We start from the raw sequence: 25,439 nt of genomic DNA, 5'->3' as shown, positions 1-25,439 counted from the left end.
TGTTACCCAGAGGGTGGTGATGGTCTGGAATGCACTGCCTGGGAGGGTGGTGGAGGCAGGTTGCCTCACATCCTTTAAAAAGTACCTGGATGAGCACTTGGCACGTCATAACATTCAAGGCAATGGGCCAAGTGCTGGTAAATGGGGTTAGGTAGGTAGGTCAGGTGCTTCTCACGTGTCGGTGCAGACTCGATGGGCCAAAGGGGCTCTTCTGCACTGTGTGATTCTGTGTGATGGAGGCAGGTTCAATCAAGAAGGATTGCCATCTGAAAAGAAAGAATATGCAAGGTTACAGGGAGTGGGGTTAGGTAGGATGACCTTTTCAGAGAGCCAGTGCAAATTCGATGGACTGAATGGCCTCCTTCTGCACGGTAAAGATTTTGTGACTCTATGATTTCAAAATGGTCATTATGAAAAGTGAAATAATATTCAACTTTTCTCCATGGAGCATTGTTGCACTCTGAAGTGCCTCAATACAATTGTGATACATATGATATTTACTGTATACATTCAATGTCTGGCATACAGCCTGAGGGATTCTACTCAGTTTCCAGCCCCTCAGTGCACACTGGCTGAAAGGCCTTAGGCAGCAACCTTTCCCCGTTGTGCATTTGAGTTAGCTGATTTAACCCAATGTAGTTGCGATGGCACAATCGAACTCTGCAGTTTTGCAGCAGAAAACACAGCGGGGACTCCCCTTCCTGTACTCTTTCTATTGAACCTGGCTATAAGGGGCATGTGTGGGTGTATAGCAGGTGACCAAAGGATCAGCTTAGTCTTGTGGTTTCTGCAGTTGACTTGCACAAAGGCATTTACTATTCAGACTCACATACATAGTGTGGCCACTTGAACAAACTAGCAGCAGCTTATGGCATTCACTTTGAGGTAAATTGGGAAAATGAGAACTGTCAGCAACAACAAAAAATGATCTGTTCCAATTTAATTCACAAGGTACGGGGAAAGAGCAGGGAAGTGCGACTAATTGGATAACTCTTTCAGAAAGCCAGCATAAGCCCAATGGGCTGAATGGCCTCTTGCTATGCCGTATGATTTTATTTTCTGAGATTCTATCATCTTGAATTTGATTATAATAATCTGTTTGTTTTTTAAAGGGTTACTGATTGCAAAACTTTTCTTCTTTAAGATGTCTTTCATTCACAGAGTAAGGCGCAGTTGATGACTGATTCATTGTTTGTCAGAATTTTCAGTAGAATGTACAAAGTTTTTGAAAAAAAAAAATTAAATGCAAATATATAGCCCACACAAGCATATTTACATTCACCACAACTTCCTGTATGGTAGTCAGTATATTTTGACAGAGATAACATGAAGCTGTATAATGGAGAGGAATTTGCACTAGTAGAACATAGCCCACATTGGGGGATAGTAAAATCATAGAAACTTATAGCACAGAAGGGGGCCATTCAGCCCATTGTTCTTCTGCTGGCTCTTTGAAAGACATATCCAATTAGTTCCACTCCTCTGCTCTACCTTACAGCGATGTAATTTTTTTCTTTTCAAGTCTTTTTTTTATTTATTCTTTCAAGGAATGCAGGATTTGTTGTCCATCTTTAATTGCCCTTAAACTGAGTGGCTTGACCACTGAGTGAGAGTCTGGAGTCACATGTATGCCAGATTTCCTTCCATAAAGGGCATTTGTAAAGCAGATGGGTTTTTGATGACAAAAGACAATGGTTCAGGGTCACCATTACAGAGACTAGCTTTTCAATTCCAGACTATTAATTAAATTCAAATTCCACCAGCTGATGTGGTAGGATTTGAACTCTTCTACCCAGTACATTAGCTTGGGCCTCTGGGTTACTGGTCTAGTGACATAAACACTACACCACCACATCCCCTTAAGTCTATATACAATTCAGTTTGAAAGTTGCTATTCAATCTGCTTCCAGCCCTCTTTCAGGCAGCACATTCCAATTTATAGAAGGATAATTAACGTGTCAACACAAGCACAAACAAGTGACAATTATACAAAAAACTCTACTGCATAAGAAAGCGATAAATAGCAGAAAGATGTTGATGCAAAAATAAATATCACTCAGATTAGGGAATGACTGAAAAGGGACTCTCAGAACTTAAGCTCCCCTGCTGAAGATGCCACACTAAAATGGGAGAGTGTGGCATGTTCTTTAATTTGTATAATTTTATGATGTCATACTATTTAAAAGAAATTAACTTGAATATGACTGACGCTCTGTAACTTATTGTGGAATAAAGTAGTATAATGTTTCAAATCTAGTGTTAAATCAGTCCATCGTTGAAGGTATTAAGAAAAAAACACGTGTGATAAGACATAAGTAGTTCAGATTTTAATAAGATGCTGTTAAAAGATCCATGGCACATGCTACAAGGAGGTAAGGACAGTGTCTCAACTCTCATAAAGCTGCACAGACAGCTTCAAGGAGTGATCACTCCATTAATAAGTCCATAAGATGCAGGAGCAGAAGTAGGCCATTTGGCCCATTGAGTTTGCTCCGTCATTCAATGAGATCTGATCTGGCTGATCTGATAATCCCCAACTCCAATTTCCTGCCTTTTCCCTATACCCTTGATTCCCTTACTGATTAAAAACCTGTCTATCTCAACCTTGAATATACTTAACGACCCAGCCTCTACAGCCCTCTGCGGTAAAGAATTCCACAAATTGACTACTCTCTGAGAGAAGAAATTCCTCCTCCTCTCTGTCTTAAATGGGTGACCGCTTACTCTGAGATTATGCCCTCTGGTCCTAGACTCTCCCACAAGGGGAAACAACCTCTCAGCATCTACCCTGTCAAGACCTCTAAGAATCTTATATGTTTCAATAAGGTCACCTCTCATTCTTCTAAACTCCAACGAGTACAGGTCCAACCTACTCAACCTCTTTTCATAAGAAAATCGCTCCAAACCCAGGATCAGCCTAGACATGATTTCCCCTTCATGAAGACATGCTGACTCTGCTTGATTATTTTACGCATTTCTAAATGCTCTGCTATTACATTAGTTGCTATTAATGGTACTACCTGAATTTGAAATTGTTCTTGCTGGAGTCAGTGTTCTAATGTAGAAGATGTAGCAGCCAATTTTAACAAAGCAAGATTCCACAATAGAAAAATTAGGATTACCAGCTAATCTGTGTTGGGTGAGGGATAAATATTGGCCAAGACTATTATTAAAAAAAGTTATAGCAGGACACTTAGATAAATTCAAGGTAATCAGGAAGAGTCAACATGTTTTGTGAGAGGGAAATCATGTTTAACCAATTTTTTAAAAATAATTCAAGGGGGTGTGGGCATTGCTGGTGGTGGTGAGTTGTCTTCTTGGCTGCAGTCCATTATTTTTAAACTGTGAACCCTTGTTCTAGATTCTCCCACAAGAGGAACCTTCCTTTCCACATGCACAGTCAAGACCCCTCAGGATCTTACATGTTTCAACTGAGTTGCCTCTTACTCTTCTAAACTCCAGCAGAAAGAAATCGAGCCTGTCCAACCTTTACCTATAAGACAACCCTCCCATTCCAGGTATTAGTCTAGTAAACCTTCTCTGAGCTGCTTCCAACTCCAATTTATTGGAGTTCTTTGAAGAAGTAACATGCTGTGGATAAAGGTGAACCAGTGGAGGTACTATGCTTAGATTTCCAGAAGGCATTTGATAAGATGCGACACCAAAGGTTATTGCAGAAAATAAAAACCTCATGGTGTCGGGGGGTAACATATTGGCATGGATATAAGATTGACTGGCTAACAGGAGACCGAGAGAAGGCATAAATGGGTCATTTTCTGGTTAGTAAGATGTAATGAGTGGTTTACCACAGGGATCAGTGCTGGGGCCTCAACTTTTTACAATTTATATAAATGACCTGAAAGAAGGGACCGAAAGTATGGTTGCTAAATAGGAAAATAAGTTGTGAAGAGGACATAAGGAGATTACAAAGGGATATGGATAGGTTCAGTGAGTGGGCAAAGATCTGGCAAAAGGAGGATAATGTGCGCAAATGTGTAACTGTTGATTTTGGCAGGAATAATGAAAAATTATCTAAATGGCGAGAGATTGCAGAGCTCTGAGATGCAGAGGGATCTGGGTGTCCCAGTGCATGATTTGCAAAAGATTTGTATGCAGGTACAGCAAGTAATTAGAAAAGCAAATAGAATGTTATTGTTTATTGCGAGGGGAATTGAATACAAGGGAGGTTATGCTTCATTTATACAGGGCATTGGTGAGACCACATCTGGAGTACTGTATATGGTATTGGTTTCCTTATTTAAGGATGTAAATGCATTGAAAGCAGTTCAGAGAAGGTTCACTAGACTAACACCTGGAATGGGTGATTTGTTTTATGGGGAAAGATTGTACAGGCTAGACTTGTATCCATTGGGGTTCAGAAGAGTAAGAGGCGGTTTGATTGAAACAGATAAGATCCTGAGGGGTCTTAACAGGGTGGATGTGGAAAGGATGTTTCCACTTGTGGGAGAATCTAGAACTAGGGGGTCACTGTTTAAAAATAAGCGGTCGCCCATTTAAGATAGAAATGGGGAAAAAATTTGCCTCAGAGATCAGTGAGTCTTTGGCACTCTCTTCCTTAAAAGGCGGTGGAAGCAGAGTCTTTGAATATTTTTAAAGCAGAGCTAGATAGATTTTTGATAAGCAAGCAGGTGATAGGTTGTTAGGGGTAGGTAGGAATGTGGAGTTTAGATTGCAATCATATCAGCCATGATCTTATTGAATGGCAGAGCAGGCTAGTGTTAAATCAGTCCATCTTTGAAGGTATTAAGAAAGAGGCCTATTCCTGCTCCTAATTCATACGTTCATACATATGTGTGTTCATAAGATAGTAGGCTGAACTCCCCTGCTCGTCTTTGAAATGTTGTCATGGGACCATTTACAACCTCATTACGTGAGGGCCGATGGGACCTCAGGTTAACATTTTATCCAAAAGACAGATAGTACAGCACTCCCTCATTACTGCACTGGAGTATCAGTTACCCTGGGTCATGGGCTCAAGAAAAATACCCAAAAATGTGCTGTAAAACATAGAATGGACTGTTGGAATTGATAGAAACAAGTTGCTGGTGCCCTCCGGCAATGACAAAACACGAGGTAGCCATCCACACAAACGATAAAGACCATTTATTTCCAAGACAGTGTATCAGCAATCTTTCTTCCCAAGAACGATCTCACAATGGAACAAACTGCCAAAGGAAACAATCACACTCCCATCTCTTGAAATTTTCAAGACCCATCTTTAGATTATTTCTATTTAAACTTTCATTATCAAAACTATCATTTCACAGGTCTTGCACTAGCGCTAACCAGATAAATGTTGGCAGAATATAGTTATTAGTCTATGATGCCAACATAACTAAAACAGAAAATTCTGACTGAGAGGCCAGAGTGCATATATAACACCAAAGCACAGGCCAGTTGGGCCAAGAGGCCATGTTCCGGTGCTTTCTTTTCCCCAAAACTATACTTCATTTATACATTTTGTAAAAGTACAATACAAAACATTTCAACTCGAAAATTACAGAAAGTACAATAAAATTCAACTTTTCTCCATGTAGCATGTCCTACTCTGAAATGCCTCAATACAATTCCAATACTTTTAATATTCAAACTGTAGATTCCATGTCAGGCATGCAGGCCAAGGTCAGGGTGACCGACCGACCTGGACTGTTCTGTAATTCAGCCTTTAGTCCTGTGCCTTCCTGGGATGTGCTTTGTCCTGGAATTCGTCTGCGTTGGCTAGTCTTTGTCTGAGCATGCTTCAGCCAGTCTTTGATTGGTGCATGTGTTGGCTAGTGTTCTATTTAAGGATTCGTTGACACGGCCCGTCCGGCCCATCTCCCGCGCATCTGCCCTCACACCTTCTCCTCCCTCCCAGAAACATGATAGGATCCCCTGTGTCCTCACTTATCACCCCACCAGCCTCCGCATTCAAAGGATCATCCTCCTCCATTTCCGCCAACTCCAGCATGATGCCATCACCAAACACATCTTCCCTTCACCCCCCCGGCAGCATTCCGTAGGGATCGTTCCCTCCGGGACACCCTGGTCCACTCCTCCATCACCCCCTATTCCTCAACCCCCACCTATGGCACCTCCCCACGCATACGCAAAAGATGCAACACCTGCCCCTTCACTTCCTCTCTCCTCACCAAGGGCCCAAACACTCCTTTCAAGTGAAGCAGCCTTTCACTTGCATTTCTCCCAACTTAGTCTATTACATTCGTTGCTCCCAATGTGGTCTCCTCTACATTGGAGAGACCAAACACAAACTGACAACCGCTTTGCAGAACACCTGCGGTCTGTCCGCAAGAATGACCCAAACCTCCCTGTCGCTTGCCATTTTAACACTCCACCCTGCTCTCTTGCCCACATGTCTGTCCTTGGCTTGCTGTATTGTTCCAGTGAAGCTCAACGCAAACTGAAGGAACAGCACCTCATCTTCCAACCAGGCACTTTACAGCCTTCCTGACTGAATATTGAATTCAACAACTTTAGATCTTGAACTCCCTCCTCCATCCCCACCCCCTTTCCGTTTGTTACCCCTCCCTTTTGTTTTTTCCAATCATTTATATAGATTTTTCTTTTCCCACCTATTTCCATTATTTTTAAACCTACACCTTTTATGCCCTGTTAGTCTTATTCCATCCCACCCCCACTAGAGCTGTACCTTGTGTCCTGCCATCCATTCTTAATTAGCACATTCGTTTAGATAATATCACCACCTTCACACACCTTTGTTCTTTTGTCTGTGACATCTTTTGATTATCTGCTCCTATCACAGCTTGATTGTCCCTTCAACCACCCTCCCCAAACTTCTCTCCCTCCACCTTAAACCAGCTTATATTTCACCCCTCTCCTAATCTCTGTTGAAGGGTCATGAGGACTTGAAACGTCAACTTTTTTCTTCTCTGCCGATGCTGCCAGACCTGCTGAGTTTTTCCAGGTAATTCTGCTTTTGTTTTGGATTTCCAGCATCCGCGGTTTTTTGTTTCTAATCTCTGTTTCGTCACGACTTTCCCCGCAGTCCAGCCATTCGTTGGCCAACACATCCATCCTTGTGACAGACTGCCATCCTTGGAGAATGTCATCCTTGTGACAGACTGCCATCCTTGGAGAATGTCATCCTTGTGACAGACTGCCTTCCTTACACCTATTGGATGATGCTTGACTGTCAGCCCAAACAGACGTTTCCCCATTTTCAATAGGTGGTAAAAGGAAACGGTCAAAGGTTTTTTTTTAAAAATATCTTTTTTAAAGTTCCAAAAATTTTTCTCCAGGGTTGCAGGCAGCTCGTGTCCTGGACACTGATCTTCAATTCGCAACCCTACACTCAGGATGTGTCAGGCTGGTTGAAAGTGGAGGAGGAGGAGGAGGAGGTTGAGGGGATGGGAAAGTTGCAACATGATGAACAGACACAATGGGCCGCGAGGCATTGTGGGATACAGGAGGACGCGAGAGGGGGGGCGTTTTCTTCCTGCGTGCTTACGCACGTACGCATTACGTACGACGTAACGCCGGGGCGCATTCAAGCCCAGGACCTCTGGCCATTTTCAATCGTTCGGCGGCGGCGGCAGCCGCCTGTCATTCTGACGCCGAGCCTCGGAAGGGAGTGTGTGTGTGTGTGTGTGTGTGTATATGCTTGTGTCTGTAGTAAGGGGAAGGGGCGGGGGCAGGAAAACAACAACAACAACAAAAGGAAAGATTATTAAAAGACGATGCCGAACTTCTGCGCGGCGCCCAATTGCAGCAGGAAAAGCACCAACTGCCCCGACATCCCTTTCTTCAGGTTCCCCAAAGACCCCGAGAGGTGAGGCGGGTTTGTGCCTGTTACTGGAATGTTCTACCGCCTGTAAAACTGGTGGAGGAGGAGGGCGGGGGGTGACGGATAGAAATCGTTTCGTCGTTTTGTATTTAATCTTAAATCCACGTTCCCCTGTTTTCTCCATCTCCCTTCTCTCTTTCCCCCCCCCCGCCCCGGGCACCAAACAAACATGTCGGATGGTGAGAAATGCGCATGCGCCCTTTTCACTCTTAAAGGGACCATCACAGAGACGGGAGGCATCTCTTTTTCTTTTTTGTTTTCACTCCTCCTCCACAAGCTTTTCCACTTTGTGATAATTAGCCCTGCCCAGCAGCCCCTTGCTAATTCAGCTTCGGGTGGTATTATGGGTAAAGTAAACTTTTTTAAAAACATTTTTTTTAATGGGATGTGTCACTGGCAAAGCCAGCCTTTGTTGCCCATCCCTAAATTGCCCTTGAACAACAAAAGGTTTGCTTTTTAAAAAAAAATCATTCATGGGATGTGGGCTTTGTTGGCTGAGCCATTTCAGAGGGCATTTAGTCAACCACATTGCTGTGGATCTGGAGTCACGTGTAGACCAGACCAGGTAATGATGACAGATTTCCTTTCATAATGGGCATTAGTGAACCTGATGGGTTTTTAACAACAATAATTTCATATTTTTTTAATCTGCTGTGGCGGTATTCAAACCCAGGTCCCCAGAGCATTACCCTGGGTCTCTGGATTACTAGTCCAATGACAATACCACTACGCCATCACCTCCCCTATTTTGGAGAGTAATTAAGAGTTAACTACATTGTGAACCAGATGGGTTTTACAACAATGATGATAGTTGTCATGGTCACCGTTACTGAGACTAGCTTTATATTCCAGATTTATTAACTGAATTTAACTTCCACCAGCTGCTGTGGTGGGATTTTGAACTCGTGTGCGCAGAATATTAGCCTCTGGGTGACTAGACCAGTGATATTACCACTGTGCCACCACCACCTCTTGTATTCCATAGTATGTCCCATCATGGTTTTCACAGGGCATGATCTGAAGCCTGATTCCTGTTGTGGTGTAGGGAATCATGGCCACCAATTCTGTGTGTGCAGCAAGGCCCCAAAGGGGTTTTGCATGGAAAGATTTGAAGTGTGCTTGCTGTTGTTTTTAATTGAATCACAGCAAGGTTCAACAATTGGCAATGAGATAATGACTAGATCATCTGCTCCAGTAATGGTCATTGGGAGGTAACTCCTCTGCTTTTTGGAATAGTAATATAGGGTCTGTAGCATCCACCTATGAAGGGAGCCTAGGTTTAACATCTCGCCTGAAAGATGACATCTCTGATGGGTGGCTCAGTACAGCACTAAAGTGCCAGTTCAAATTGACTGGCGCTGAAGTCTCTGGAGTAGGGCCAGATCTGATAGCTGCCTTTTTCCAAGACAAGAGTGTTACCACTGGGCCAGCAAGGTCCCAGAAGGATTTCAGAATTGAAGTGTTGTCACAACAGGAACTGATGTAGGTCAGCAAGCAGAGGAGTGATGTGTGAAAGAGACTTAATACAGGTTAAATACAGACAGCAACGTTTTGAATGAGCACAATTATCCTTGGTGTTCCTCAGGAGAAAATCTGCTAGCAGACTACTTTGACCGATGTTAATTAAGCTCCCTTCTCCCTCCACCCAACCAGGGCTGGGAGAAAAGGCCTGTGATAACAAGAATGATCACGGCATAGATAACTACACAGCAAATAAGAGATAAATTAGTAATGATAAATCTCCCCGACAATGATCAGAAGATTGTAGGTGAGATGTGACTTGAAGTAAGGGAATCTTGTAAGAGTTCCACTTGAGCAAGACATATAGCTCCACACAAGCCTCCTTCCACCTTCTTCATGTATCATAGAATAATAATAAACTACTGTGCACAATTCAGAGATGCTCAAGAGGCCAGAATTTGAGAAGCGCATAAATCCTGAAGGCTTGTGGGGCTAAAGGAGTTACCAGAGATGGGGAATAGTGGGGGGAGGGAATTTGTTGCAGGGGTTCAAGACCATGGAGGGATTTGAAAATGAAGAAATAGAGGCGCTGCTGGACCAGGAACTGGTCTAAGTTAGCAAGCACAGGTGATTAGGGAAAGAGACTTGGTATGAATTGAGAAAAGGGCAAAAAGGTTTAGAATCAGCACAAATTTATGTGGAAGATGGGAGGCCAGCCTGGAGAGCATTGGAATAGTCAAACCTCTATTCCCCTATTGATAAAACCTAGGATATTGTATGCTTCATTAACAGCTCTTTCAACCTGTCTTGCCACCTTCAATGGTTTGTGTGCATATACAGCCATATTGTCACTTGAGTCTGTCCCATATTTACATAGGTTGTGGGGGATTTCAGCCCCTCTTTGATTATTTGAGAGGGCTGTTCATCAAGTTTTGGCTGCACTTCAGCTCCACGTTCCTGATCTCTGGCCACCCGGTATGAAAGGGACAGTGGGTGGGCAGATCGGAGGTCCTCCTTGTGTGTCTGCTTCTGGGCCTGGCCAAGCTGGCCATTAACAGGTTTGGGCAGCGGACTGTGGAAGGGGTCGTTAGACCTGACTATCTGCCCCTATTCCGTGGCAATGTTTGTGCCTGGTGGTGCAGTGATAGTTTCACTGGACTGGTAATCCAGAAGCCCTGGCTAATGCTCTGGGGACAAGGGTTCAATTTGTAAATCTGGAATATAAAGCTAGTCTCAGAATGTTAACCATGACAACTATCATCGAAAGTGCAAAACCCATCTGGTTCACGAATGCCCTTAGGGAACGAAACCTGCCGTCCTTACTGGATCTGACCTACAAATGAATCCAGACACACAGCAATGCGGTTGACTCTTAACTGTCCTCTGAAATGGCTTAGCAAATCACTCAGTTTGAGACAATTAGGGATGGGGCAACAAATGCTGGCCTTGCCAGCGATGCCCACATCATCAAAGAATACATCTTAAAAAATCTTGTCCACCCATTGCAACAACCTGTCTATGTCCTTTTGAAGTTCTACGTTGTCCCCCTCAGAGTTCACAATGCTTCCTAGTTTTGTATCATCCGCAAATTTTGAAATAGTATCATGTACGCCGAGATCTAGGTCATTAATATATATCAGGAAGAGCAATGGTCCCAACATTGAACCCTGGGGAACTACAAATTTTCCTCCAGACTGAAAAACATCCATCCATTAACCACCACTCTGTTTCCTGTCACTCAACCAATTTCATTTCCTTGTTACTACTGTCCCCTTTTTCCGTGAGCTCTAACTTTGCTCACAAGTCTGTTGTGCGGTACTTTATCAAATGCCTTTTGCAAGTCCATGTACACCACATCAGCATTGCCGTCGTCAGTTGCCTCTTCAGAGTTCTCCAAGTTAGTTAAACACAATTTTCCCTTAACAAATCCATCCTGGCTTTCCTTAATTAATTCACAGCTACTAATTTTGTCCCGAATTATTGTGTCTAGAAGTTTCCCCTCACCGGAGTTAATGTGGTTGTTGGGCACATTTTTTGAGCAAGGTGTAACATTTGCAATTCTCCAGTTCTCTGTCACTACCCCTGAGTCTAAGGAAGACTGGAAAATTATGGCCAATACCTTCTCAATTTCCACTCTCACTTCCCTTAATATGATTCAATGCATCTCATCCTGTCCTAGTGTTTTAAGTACAGATAGCCTCCTGTCCTCCACCTTATCAATTTTAAACCCTTCTCTTGTATTAATTACCTCCTGTTTCACTGTGACCCAGGCAGCAGCATTTTCCTTGGTAAAGATGGATGCAAAGTATTCATTTAAAACCTCAGCTCTGCCCCCGTTTCCAAGTAAAAATCCCCTTTTTGGGCCCTAATCAGCCCCACCATTCCTTTTACTATTTATGTATGCCTATAAAAGATTTTGAGATTCCCTTTTGTGCTAGCTACTGGGGTCTTTTCATACTTCCTCTTTGCTTCTCTTATTTGCTTCTGAACCTTCTATATTCAACCTGGTTCTCCATTGTATTATGCACCTGACATTTGTCATAAGCACACTTTTTTATTTCTTCTTTGTCTTGGTCTCTATCTTTTTCATCATCCAGGGAGTTCTGGACTTGTTTGCCCTACTTTTCCCTTTGATTGAAATATGTCTTGTCTGTGCCCAAACTATTTCTCCTTTGAAGGTAGCCCCTTGTTCAGCTACCATTTTTCCTGCCAGTGTTTGGATCTGGGCCAGATAAATTGGAATCATCCTTATCCCATTGAAGTTGGCTTTCTTACCCTGGATTGTTCCTTTTCATAACCAACCTAAACCTTATGATACTATGATCACTGTCCCCTAAATGTTCTACTGATACTTGAACCACTTGGCCTACCTCATTCTGAAGAAGCAGGTCTAGCAGTGCCTCCTTTCTCTTTGGACTGGAAACATGCTGTAGAAAATTTGCTTGAACACACTCTAGGCACTCATGTGCCTCTCTGCCCTTTACACAACTACCATCTCGGTCTATATTCGGATAATTAAAGTCTCTGATTATAACTACTCTATAATTCTTGCACCTCTGTAATTTCCTTGCAAATTTGTTCCCCTCATCTTTCTCACTGTTTGGGGACCTGTACACTACATAGAAGAATGTAATTGCACTTTTTTTTCCTTGGCTCTGACAAAATAGATTCTGTCCTTGACCCTCTGGGATATACACTCTCTCCAGCACTGCAGTGTTCTCTTAATCAATACTGCCACCACCCCCCCCCCCTTTTTTTTTTCCTATCTTTCCTGAATGCCTTATATCCAGGAATATTTAATACATCATCCTTCCCTTTTTTGAACCAGGTCTCGGTTATAGTCACATTATCATATTTCTGCACCTGTAATTCACCAATTTTATTTACCACACTCTGTATATGTACATACGTGTACAGTAACCCTGATTCGGACTTTCTTCGTTATACCCTGAAAGGAGTTTCAGTCTGGAATGTTCATGGTTTGCTTTTTTACATTTCTCAACCAATTGGACTGCTCAAACTATTGGACTTTCGCCTTTTTATACACTGGTACATAGTTTAGACTTGAGACTATCAAAAATATCTCCCATGCTAACTACATACTTCCTCAGATTGTGAAATTTCAATCCTTCCTACTACAATCTTCAGACTTTTAAAACTCAAGTTGGTTGCCACCTAATAACTGTTTCCTGAGGTACTGCATCTTCTCCAATCTGACTGCCATCTGGGTAAATTAGCTGACCATTTGGGAGAGCTTTCATATCCCCATGCCCCTTCCCATCCTGATGATATTCTGCATTGTGGGCCTTAATGGATTTTTTCATTTTCAGCAATATCATGGTGAATTTTAGCTGTGGTAGAGTTGGAGCTGATGTTGGGGAAATTGATCTCAAGGATTGGTTTCACACCATTTTCGACTTGGAACCATTGCAAGAAATACCATTTGTCTTTACCTAATTTATGAAGTGAAATACAGATTTTTTTCTTCCATGGGTTCTGAACTTTTCACGGTAATAAAAACAGAGCAAAAGAAATGAAATTCATGGTATACCCCTGCATAATGAACAAGCCAAAATGCACATACAGTTCCATCAATTCTTGTGCAATGCGGTATCATCTGGAATGCACTGGCCGAAAGGGCGGTGGAAAAGATTAAAAAGTAACTTTCGAAAGGAAATTGGATATTTACATGAACAGGTGAAATTTGCAGGGCTATGAGGAAAGAGCAGGAGAGTGAGACAAATTGGATGACTCTTTCAATGAGCCGGTACAGGCATGATGGGCCAAATGGTGGCCTCCGGTCCTGTATGATTCTATAATTGGAAAAAAGACCATTCTTGCCTGCTGGCATTTTACCTTCCATGCAAGTAAGTAGTTTGTAATCACATTTACCCACCATTTTCATTCGCATAGCTCTTAAACCCCCTTTTCATCCAAATCTCCAATCTAATCTTGAATGTCTGCCTAAATCATTGACTCGAAGTGTATTTCACAGCCTCACAGTTCTGCAAAGAAGTTTCTCCTGCTCTCTTTTTTTCACATTTAATCTATGATCTTTTGTTCTTGGCCCCTCAACTGCTGGAAATTGTCCCTGTCCAATTGCCCTGTAGTTTCCAAGTTTTGGACCCCTGCTTTATTCATTATAAAAAATTAACGTCTACCTTCCAAAATTATGATAGTATTTAGTGATCATTTAGTGAGTTGTAAAATACCTAAGGTACAGCAGCTATTACAGCCTGATTGCTTGCTTGATAAAGACAGACTGATCTGTAAAGCTCAAGTGATACTTTTTTTGAGATTTGTTTACATGTCTGCGCTGAGTTAACTGAATATAGTTGGCTTGGGAGTATGGGCACTGCAATTAACTTCAACACGACTGGGCTAGGGAAGAGAATGCATCCAGGATTCGTGTTCCTGACAGTTATCCAGATAATTGTTGGAAGGTGCATGTGTGGTTACTTGGTGAAGATTGGATTAGACTTAGCAGCAGGACTTTCATGGCCAGGAGCTGGCTAGCAATGCACAGGCTCTTTCATTCAGGTGAGGTGATGGGGGGGCACCCAGTGCCAATGTAGCTATATGCCAGCAAGAGAAGAACAACAATTGGCAAAAAAATGTATATTTTTGGATACAGGTTTGTACTCAAATGAACAATTTAAATATTCTAGGTTATGCCCTCTACTTAAGATCATGTGAGATATGAAGTTTACGGCCTTTTATGACCTTGTCCAAATAGCCAGTCTTCATTTTGCAGCCTAGAAAACAAATTATTAGAGTAAGCATTTTTAAAGGAAGGGACTACAGCAAAACCAAAAACTACTCTTGTCTAACATACAGACACTTTGCAGTCAGAATTATTGAACAACTGACAATAGTGGGGACACATTGTATTTGGGTAAGGGGAGAGTTATTCAGTGCCCACTGGCACTTCACGGAGATCAGTTGACTTGACTCAGACCTGGTTTACGTGGCTGAAGAGTACATCCTGACATGCTTTACCCATTGAACCATTCTGAGGACCACCATGCTAGTTTTGTTTTGAATGCCATTTACTAATCTGGAGGTTGCATGAGTTCAGTTGCATCCCTGCCCTGTTCAGCTGTTGGGAAACATGGTGCCACTGAATTTGATAAGAGAAAGACATACTAAAACTAATTGAAACTGCTGTTCAACAAAATTTGCACCATATATTTTTCTTCTCCCACTATGCCATCTCTCATTTCTTAAGATGTTTATTTTGACTTGTTATTCTTTGCTTATTCCAAATATATATTATTCCCTACAAAAATCTGCCATTCCCTGTGAAAGGGAATCATGCTTATATCCATGCTATTATTAAAAAAAAATTCTTCATCTGAGCTTGTTTTCATTAATTTGTGTATTTTATATTTTCCTTTTTACCTTGTGAAAATCTGCATTTGTTAACTGCTATGCTTGTTCTACCTAACTACTTAAATCTAGGTCTAAATGTCAAAGCTTAAGAAGCAAATTGACAGAGGGGCAACTTTCTTTGTCTGTGTGAGAAACTAAATTGGATGTTTAGTTTCCATCCTCTGCAAATACAACCTAAAAGCTTTTTTTTTTCTGTTTGCGAGGTTCTAAAGGGGCAAAATAACAATTATATAATTTTGCTTTAAACCATTCATGACTTGGTTTGCATAACCCTCGGTGCAATTTTGGGTCTTTCTCTGTTTGCTGTAGCACTCAGAAAAGAGGTAACTGGTTGGCTGGAAGGAAGGCTTTAGATGTCATTTGTCATCGTTTTTAATTGTAAAGATTAGATTACATAGAATCCAATGAGCAGGATTAATTTTTTAAGCTTGTCATAAGTCTAGCTATGGACTGAGCTATCTGGAAATTTGTGAAATGGATAGGAGATATGCAAAAGTCTGCTTTTAAAACCGGCAGCAGAACTCCACTTTGCTGTGGTGGAGGGAATGCCCTTGTAGCATAGTGTAAATTGACAGATATTCAAGAGTCTTCCTTTAGTTTCCTTTTTAGCTTCTGATCCGTCTAATGAGATTACAGTACCTAAACGAGTTGCTAAGTGTTACCCATTTTAAAAGTGGAATTTGCTAGCACGCTAACTCTTGGACCTGATGCCTTAATTCTTGCTTCAAGAGCTGCAGAGATACTACCAGGTACTTGACATCCAGGTAACTACTCTACCCTGCTTGATCAAGAATCCAGTCAGAATTACTGAACAACTGGCAATAGCGGGAAGATTGATTGTATTTGGCAAAGGGAAGAGTTATAGAATCCAGGGTCTTGCAAAAATTGATTCAAAATGCTTACTCTTATTATAGCTATGTTTTGCAAAGCTAAGATCTGATGCAAGATGGTTGTTACTTTTAATGAAAATCCATCAGTAGCAAAGCTATCATCCGAACTCAAACTGATCTTGGTCATTTCCATGACATTAAAAAAAATCATCTGGCCATTTTTGTAGGAACAGGATTAGGATTAGGCCATTTAGCCCCTTGAGTCTGTTCTGTTATTTGGTGAGATTATGGCAGATCTGTGACCTAACTCCACATCCTTTCCCCATATTCCTTGTAACCTTTGGATAACAAAAATATATCAATTTCAGATTTAAAATACTGTTGATCTACCATCAGTTGCCATTTGCGGAAAAGAATTCCACCCTTTGCGTCACATTGCTGTTTGTAGGAGATTGCTGTGCAAAAATTGGCTGCCACTTTCCTACTGTGACTACATTTCAGAAGTACTTAGTTGGTTGTAAAACACTTTGGGATGTTTTACTGTTATGAAAATCTCTATATAAATGCAAGTTTTGTTTTACTATACACACCTTTTTCATAGATCAAGCATTCTCACCATATACCTTCAGTCCTTTTCTATCCAGAAGTGTCGACCGTTCTGTTATGAACCCATTTATATTGTTTACTTCATTGCGCCTACTAGCTAATTGCACAATCCACTTGCCCTTTGGAAGAAACTCTCCCTAATATCCTTTTATGCTTCAAACCTTTAACCATATTGAACCATTTAGTTGGGTTTTTTAGTTTACTGGTTAGACATGAAAACTCCAATTATATCGCTTTAAAATTTCTCCTTTTCCTAATAAAGCCTAGCTTCATTAACTTTTTCTTGTTAATTTCGCAATCACCTTCCTCACGACAGCCTTCCAATGGCAGCATTATTGCACCACCTATTTGAATGAGATACTATGATTTTAAAAAAATACAGCCCCTTCAGGCAAACAGGTATAATACCAGCTATTGTGATTCAGGAGAACATGTTAATTCAAGTCACTTTCTGAGGACTTTTAGTATTGCACTAAAGTCATGGGGAGGGTAGTCTCTGAAGAACATTAATGAACCAGTTGACAAGTACTTAGGCTTGATGAAAATCTATCAGGGAATCTAAAACACAGGGGCACAGTCTAAGGCTAAGGAGCTGATCATTTTGAACTGAGATGAGGAGAAATTGCATTACATAGAGAAATTACATTACTGTGAACCTTTGGAATTCTCTACAGAGTTGTGGATGCTGCATCCACAATACATTTTAGGCCGGGATGGACAGAGTTTTGATCTTTCAGAGTTAAGGGGTATGGGGAGCATGCGGGAGCCATGGTAGTACTGAATGGCGGAGCAAGCTCAACTGATCATATGGCCTAGTCCTGCGCCAATTTCTTCTGTTCTTGAATAAGGTATCTATAAAGAAGTAGAACTTGGATTTATTTGGTATTTTTTTTTTTACCTCACAGCATCCCAAGTACTTTGAGTGTTGTCACTGATTACAGCATTGGAGATATGTCATGTCTGATAACTAATATTCTGCAGCTTTATAAAATGTAATTTTATAATTAATTAACATACATCTCATTTATCATTTATTTTTAGGAGTCTAGCTGAAAATCTCTTATTCACAGCAAAGTAGATCTTTTAAATCTAATTGAGTGATGCGAGGTGGTACCCCCTATTTTTCACCTTACCCACGCTATGCTGCTTTGTGTGGTGGAGACATTGGTGAATGTAGGTTTAAATTTGTTGAAATGTCATTATGACTTCCCTAAACAAAAATGCGGTTTCCTCCACCCCATCAGACTCTGGTTTTGAAACTGGATTAATTTGGCACGTCCTTGAAGATGATGAGGCACTTTGAACCTCCTGGTGGCCTCGCAGCTGCTATTTACCTGCAAGGAGTGTCTTTGAGAACACTGACAGCTTGAAGCTGATGAATGGCAATTATCTGTATACATTTTGGCGCGTTGGCGCGGCGCATTGTGGTATAGCGGAGGATGCAGCTTGACCTCCCAACCTGCATCTGTAGCAGAGCAACCCTGTGTGAAGGGGAAAAGGCGTCGTTGCGTTAGAGACGGGGAGGAAGGGAGGAAGGGGGGGGGGGGGTGGGGGAGGGGGTTTTAAAAAAAATCCCCATCTTGTCTGAAAAGGAATAATAAATAAAACTTGAGGGAAAAAAAATGCCGAATTTTTGCGCGGCTCCGAACTGTAGCCGGGGGAGCACCAACTACCCGGACCTACCTTTCTTCAGGTTCCCCAGAGACCCCGAGAGGTGAGGACTCGACATTTCTAAATGCGTTCAAGTTTTAAATTTTTTTTAAAAAAAAAACCCCATCCTCCTATCGGAGGAAATAACATGCGCAGTCGTTAATTCGGGGATCCGGAGAATTGCTGTGACGGCTGTTCGGCGAGCAAGGATGCTGCTCCAAAATTTATCCTCGGGCCTGTGTTCCCACTTTCTGTCGCTAGGCCTCGTCGTCCAGGGTGGGCGGGAGAGGGAAGGCGCATGCGCAGAACCACCAGTTTTCTCTCTCTCTCTCCCCCCTTCCATAGCATCACACACCATGTACATTAAACAGGTCCCACTGCTCCATCCACTTGTTTACCCTGTAGACTAACCTCTCTCTCTCTCTCTCTCTCCCCCCCCCCCCCAATTCCTTCATCTCGCTCTATCAACATACCGTCCTCTTCCTCTCTCTGCCCCCCCCCCCCCCCTTTCCGATCAGTGTCCTCACGGTAAGTGAGCAGACTCCCCACAGCTCCCTTGGCTGCTGCCCCTTCCTGCATTCCGCCTCCTGTGAGGGCTTTCGTCCGTTCTCCCGTCTTTTTCGCATCTGTTCTGACAATGTAATTTTCTGTACCAGTGGTTCCGCTTTGACTTTTCCCCTCAGCCACAGATGTTGTTTCCCCACCACGGGTTGGTGAGCCCCTGACTGTGTTTGTCCCACTTCCCATACTTCTGCTCTCACTCCTACACTGTTCCAGTGAAGTTCAACAAAAGCTCGAGGAACAGCACCTCACCGCAGAACTACAATAGATTTCCCCTAGTCCTCTCCTCGCACTGCACAAGCCTTCACATTGAATGTATCATTTCCCACCACCTCCAGCGTGATGCTACCACCAAACATATCTTCCCCTATCCTTTCAGCATTCTGACTGGACCATTTCCCCTGTGATGGCCTGGTGCACACCTTAATGATCTCTAACACCCTCTCCTTCCTGCAACATCTTCCCGTGCAAGCACAGGAACTGCAACATCTGCCTTGTACCTCCTCCCTTTTCACCGTCCAGGGCCTCATATCGTCCTGAGACAGTGACTTGTACTCTCAATTCGGTATACTGTATTCACTCCTCACAGTGCAGCTATCTCTGCACACTTAAATTGCGTAATGGCTTTCTGGAACACTCCCATTCAGCCCATGAGTGTGGCCCAAAGCTTCCAGCCACTGCTTGTTTTAATTTTCCACTCCCACTCTACCTTGCTTCTACACAGTTCCAGTGAAACTCAACATAAACTCGAGGAACAGCACCTCACGTTACAGCCTTCTGAGCTCAACATTTAATTCAGTTTCAGATCCTAACTATTGCCTCCATTTTCTTGAATTTGTTTTGCGTAACAACTGTTGGTAATGATTCTACATTTCCCATTTACACCTGTAGATAGATATTTTTCTGCTTACTTGTCCCTTTATCATCCCCATTTGCCTTGACAACACCATCATCTCTTTTGTCATGTAATCTCTCCTTCCACCCTATCACAGACCTTTCCTCTTGGTTTCTTTACCCCTCTTTCCCTGTCTCTGCACTTGCTTAAAACCTGTTGCATTGCTACTGTTTTTCTGTTTTGAGGAAAGGTCATCGCCGTGTGATATTAATTCATATTTCTCTTTCCATAGATACTGCCAAACCGGCTGAGTATTTTCAGCATTTCCTGTTTTCATTCCTCTTAAATGTTAGTTGCCTCAATTACTCCATATGGTAGTGGATTACACATTTTAACCAAGTTCTGGTAGCACAGAGCTATCCAGTTTGTCACATTCCCTTGCTGGTTCTCTATAGACCATGCTTCCTGCACTAAATAATTTTATTGCTGAAATAAGAGAACTACTATCAAAGCTTTTCATCATGCACTCATCAGGCCAGCTACGCAAGGCAAACCAACAGTAAAGGGAACAACAATTTATATTGCAAGAGAAGAGAGTGCTGATTGAGTGGACTCTGATTGGTAGAGATGTCGTCATGGAGAATGCAGCAAGCAGTTGTGAACTGCCAAACTTTACTTTCAAATTCAAACCAGGCAGCTCGACTCTGATTGCTCAAGGCATTCCCCATGGAGAATGAACCAAAGAACGGCTGTCCCCAAAATTTTGTTTATTTGGCAAAGGCAAAATGCATGGATGTGCTCCTTTTGTTTGCTAAGGGCAGGGCCCTACATGTGAATTTATGTGGCACCTAGCATGTGTGAGTGAGCAACGCTTCGAGCCCAACTGATATTAAATTTCTTTTTGGTGTAATTCTTAGCACAATCAGGATTGTGCAACACTTGCTAACCAATCGTGGAATCATATCTAATGTTGGTCACTGTTTTGAGTTTTGCAAGCACGGGCTGGTTGAGTGCAGTCAGTGCTCTACCTGTTGCAAAAAGCCGAAGGGACGCACTGTTTGATATGATCCGCCAGTCATTGGGATGTACAGCCTACATACATACCTGGCATCACACTGGCACTGAAAATCATATACCACGTTGCTGATTTGCGTGATTGACAAACCGTTATTTTGGCTTGATGGCAACATCCTGTTGGTGGAGAATACCACTCGCGTTGCTACTGCATAGTAATAGCGTGCAATGGCTAGCTTCACCTGTTGCTTAAATTTTTGAGACACTTTATCCTTCCCGGGTAATCCGAGGTAGACTGGGCACTTTTCAGGGCTGAAAGTGGCGGCCTTGGGCCCAATCACGATTTTGGACTATATACAGCGACAATGATCTGATTAGGATAACCATTATCCCACAGGATGGATTGATGTACCCCATTTTAGCATTAAGTTTGCACAGTGAGCAAATGGCTCAGGTCCTCGTAATGCTGAATCCCATGGCCAGAAAACTGATGGGCTGATTCTCTGTTTTCTAAGATCAGCCCAGCAATCGCAATTAGAAAATGTGAATCTAAGATTCTGCTTTTGAGATAAGGTAGCTAGGCTTGTTTACACTGTAAAGTGCAGCCAAGCTAAAAACACCAGGTCTCCCTCCATCTGCTGCATTATTGTTACATAAAAGCACCTTAGAATGAGTTTTATAACATTTTTTCATGAATGTGGGTGTTGCTGGGAAGGCCAGTATTTATTGCCCACCCCTAATTGCCCTCGAATTAAGTGGCTTGCTCGGCCATTGCAGAAGGCAGTTAAGAGTCACCCACATTACTGTGGATCTGAGTTCTCAAGGTTGTCAGATTTTCCTCTCCAGAGGATATTAGTGAGCCAGATAGGTTTTTATAACAATCGATGATAGTTGTCATGGTCACCCTCACTGAGACTAGCTTTCAATTCTAGGTTTTTATTTGGCTATTTGAATTTAAATACCGCCAGCTGTCATGGTGGGATTTGAACCTGTGCCTCCAGAGCATTAGCCTGGGTCTCTGGATTACTAGTCCAGTGACATTACCACTTTGTCACCATCTCCTCCAATCTCTGATGGATTATAAGTTCTTTTAATAGATATTGAGAGGGCAGAACGGATGAGAGCCCAGGTTTAATTGGGCCAATGGAATTGCGGTCCTGTTGGTAGTGGGGTGCGCTTTGCCTGTCAGTCATTACCAGGAGCCATTGTCATTGTCTCTCTTGAGGTGAGTCTCACTTTTTAGCCTGTTTCCCCTCCTGTGCTCCATTGTCAACTCCTCAAAGGTCACCCATACTGGAGAATGGGGAGGGGAGAGGAAGGGAAAGCGTATCAAGTTTCTTCATGGAGAAGGTAACCACAAATTGCTTGATATTCCCAGTCCAGGTAGAGGCCAAAAACAAAAGCTTAAATTGGACTCTTGTTTTTGATGTAGCGAAAATATGTAGTTTTTGGATTGTATGTATCCTGAAGGTATCTTAATCAGATATTTATTATGAGAAAGGTTGCTGTCTCCCACAGTGGGGAGGGAAAGGGAGAAGGGAAGAAATGTGCTACATTACAACCAGCAGCAAATTTTCCAGTCTTTAGCTAAACCTAGATTAACTTCATACAGTGCTGAAGCCATGAGTTCTGTGATTTTGTTTTGGCACATACAAGGACAGTCCTTTGAAACAATTACATTTATATTTTACAGAAAAAAATATTTGGCAAATATGCTTTCAGAGTCATGGGCATTTTGGCACAGAAGGAGACCATTCGGCCCAGTGAGTCCACACGTTCTTTCCCACTAAGAAAATATACTCTGCCCATTTATCTTCAGTCAATAAAGGAAATTGAAATGCAAGCTCTTTATTAAATGTTGGGTCATAAAATTAATTAGTTTTTTTGTGTTAATGCAGGTGTCAAAAGTGGGTGGAGAACTGTCGGAGAGCAGACTTGGAAAACAGGTCTGCTGAACAGCTTCACAAACAGTACAGACTATGTGCGAGACATTTCGAACAATCCCTGATATGCACAAACGTGAGTTGCAATTCTCCAAGTTTATACTCTGACAAGCTGTTAGAAATAATAAAGACTTATTGGAGTAATTGTGTAGAACTAATCCAGATGTCCAAGTCCCAACTCGCTTCTCAGTATGATTAAGTCTGTATAGCTCTGCCTTTTGATCTTCCAGCAGGAAAGATTCCTCTGTAAGGTCACAGGAATTTTAACCAAAATCAGAAATCTGCAGACTTCCTCAGCAGGCATGCGGTTGATTGGCATGTGTCTCGTGCTCCTGGCTGTACTGCTCTTATAGGAATGGGATAGGCCGTTCAGCCCCTCAAACCAGTTCTCCATTCAATTAGATCATACTGATATGTACCTCAACTCCATTTATTCCACATTCTTTGATGCATTTACCTAATAAAGCCCAGCATCCCTTCCCAATATGCCTGTGACACAGTGACCACTGATGCTTTTTTTTGTAACTTGTGTGCTCATTTCACTGCAGATGTTGCTGCCGCTTTTGCCCACAGTTGCAGGGATGAGCAGGAAAAACAAAGAATGGAAAGGAAGTGAACTGATTTAACAGAAAAATAGAACTGGTGGGGGTGGAGAAAGAAAATTGAAGCAGAGACACTGAAGGGTAGAGACAGGAGGGCAAGGAGGGAGAATGGTTAATAAAAAAACGAGACCACTTCTTAAATTTCATGGCCTTTTCTTCAATTTGTAATATAGATATTTTTGAAATTTATTTTTAGGCTAGTTCTGTTTCCTTGTTTCCATGCTTAGCTTAAAAAAAACTATCAGAGAGTATAGAGAGGAGTTGTTGCGATTATGAAAACTGAAATACTTACCCGATAGCTCAGTGAACAAATTCACTGCTGAGTGTGGAACTAAACCATACAATACAGTAGGATCTGGTTCAGTTCTTGGCTTGTGCCAATTTGGTCAAGCCAACCGTAGGAACGCTGCAGTCATTTCAGGGCAAGGACGGAGAAGAATTGATCATCATTCTTGCTTCTGATTAAAATGCTGCGAGCCCTGCTCAAAGGTTCTCATCGGACATTCACAATTAGGAACATTGGAAATGCTGAACGATAGATCAGTCTTATTTACCTTCCACCATCCTGGTAATCACGTGATGGTGACACTGGAGTTAATGACTCAATCATGGGGCAACCTATCTCTATCAATTAGTTTATGACAGGCCCAGACATGAGACAGGGAAAATCTCCAGTGATGAAGAGCTTTGGGAAGTGTAGGAGCAAAGTCATCTGTTTCTCCCAAGCCTGAGAATGTAACGTCTCAAATTACTCATGCACAACATCCCGAAATATTATTCTGAAAGCTATCAGACAAGTTTGTATTTGAGTGAATCAACACTTTCTGCTTCCCCTGCCTCCCAAAGAAGCCAGTTCAGTAGATTGACCACTTACTGAAATGCTGTATCTATGGATATATTTAAAATTTACATGCTCTCTCTTCTACTTTTACTGTCCTGGACAAGTTGCAGCAGCCTGTCCTGGCCTACATTATCTGTTTCCTATAAAATCTTAAAAACAACAATTATGACACTTCTTAGGCTTCCTTTTCCAGTGAAAACATGACCAATTTTCATAACCATTCTTCATAATCTGATTCCTCAATCCCTTAAGTCAATGTAGTTGCTCTATTATCTGGAGCGGTGCACTATTCTTACTAAACTGACTAGAACTATACAGTGTTTTCTAAGTGAGATTATGTCAAAAAATTATAAAGTAGCAGGATTAGTTCATTCTTTTTTGGCTGAATTGTTAGCCTTTCAAAATGAATTAGCCTTTCAAAGCATCCTAATTGCTGTATTCATTATTGGGCTATGATGCCTGTAACTTTTGAATAATTTGTAGTGCTCATTGACTGGTTCCAATGTGAGGAATTGACTGAAACATTAGAGAGCTTGTGAGAGATCAATGGAGAAACTGTAGATGGGAAAATTTAAAAAAAAAAACATTTGGCATCAGCAAAAAGCATCTAACGTTATTTAAAATCGTAAACTTGTTTCCAGAGCCCTTACAGAACAGTCCTTAAGGATAATGCAGTACCCACCTTGTTTGACTTAACAAGTCATCTCAATAAACCTGAAGGCAAACACAGAAAGCACAAGAGGATAAAAGAACTGGTAAGATATTTCCTCTGTACAATTCACAACAATGATCGTAACTTGGATTTCATTTTGTGAAGCTTTTCTCATTTTAAGACAGCATAAAGTCTCTTCCTTCCTTCCTTGTTATAGACTGAAGAGGATTTATTGAGGGTGAAAGCACCAAGAAGTAAGTAGCTCCATCTCACAATCAAAACATGTGACCCAGAAGAATCATGTACACAGATGATATGTTTTCAAACATATAATTCTGGGGCTTGTATTTTTATGTCAAGCTAATTAACCAGATATATACGTTTGATTTGAAAGGAAGTTATTTCAACATTGAAAACATTTGTGAAGTTTTCAAAAATACTTTTCCACAAAAGCACCCTGATAGCTCAGCCATCACGCTGGTTAGTCCACTGCTAGAGTATTACGTGCAGTTCCAGAATCCGTGTTAGAGGAAGGATGTGATTGCACTAGAGAGAGTGCAGAGAAGATTTACCAGGATGTTGCCTGGGCTGGAGAGTTTTAGTTATGAGGAGAGATTGGATAGACTGGGGTTATTTTCCCTGGAGCAGAGGAGATTGAGGGGGGACATGATTGAGGTGTATAACATTGAGGGGCATAGATAGGGTAGACAGGAAGGAAGTTTTCCCC

General features: G+C 41.9%; 2 protein-coding genes across 6 annotated transcripts in view; one reads left to right on the top strand and one right to left on the bottom strand.

Annotated features, from left to right (window-relative positions):
* emsy (EMSY transcriptional repressor, BRCA2 interacting) overlaps window positions 1-5,903 on the bottom strand; it is a 92,562-nt gene extending 86,659 nt beyond the window's left edge. Inside the window, exon 1 of the mRNA XM_041199011.1 lies at window positions 5,663-5,903. The gene's annotated coding sequence lies outside the window, so the exon portion shown is untranslated. The remainder of the gene's footprint in view (window positions 1-5,662) is intronic.
* The window catches only part of LOC121284047 (52 kDa repressor of the inhibitor of the protein kinase-like), a 51,152-nt gene that overhangs the window by 13,349 nt on the left and 12,364 nt on the right, over window positions 1-25,439 (top strand). For 3 of the 5 annotated variants that reach the window (XM_041199027.1, XM_041199024.1, XM_041199025.1), the window contains exons 1-4: window positions 7,566-7,810; window positions 22,573-22,693; window positions 24,702-24,815; window positions 24,930-24,966. In XM_041199027.1, the coding sequence (XP_041054961.1) occupies window positions 7,719-7,810; window positions 22,573-22,693; window positions 24,702-24,815; window positions 24,930-24,966 (364 nt within the window). In that variant the 5' untranslated portion in view covers window positions 7,566-7,718. Of the gene's footprint in view, window positions 1-7,565; window positions 7,811-18,191; window positions 18,329-22,572; window positions 22,694-24,701; window positions 24,816-24,929; window positions 24,967-25,439 lie in introns of those variants that run through there. The other 2 variants (XM_041199023.1, XM_041199026.1) reach the window with 2 other exon arrangements.

Source organism: Carcharodon carcharias, chromosome 11 (genome assembly GCF_017639515.1).
Source record: "Carcharodon carcharias isolate sCarCar2 chromosome 11, sCarCar2.pri, whole genome shotgun sequence".
NCBI lineage: Eukaryota > Metazoa > Chordata > Chondrichthyes > Lamniformes > Lamnidae > Carcharodon > Carcharodon carcharias.
This window is presented reverse-complemented; position numbering and strand designations above follow the sequence as displayed.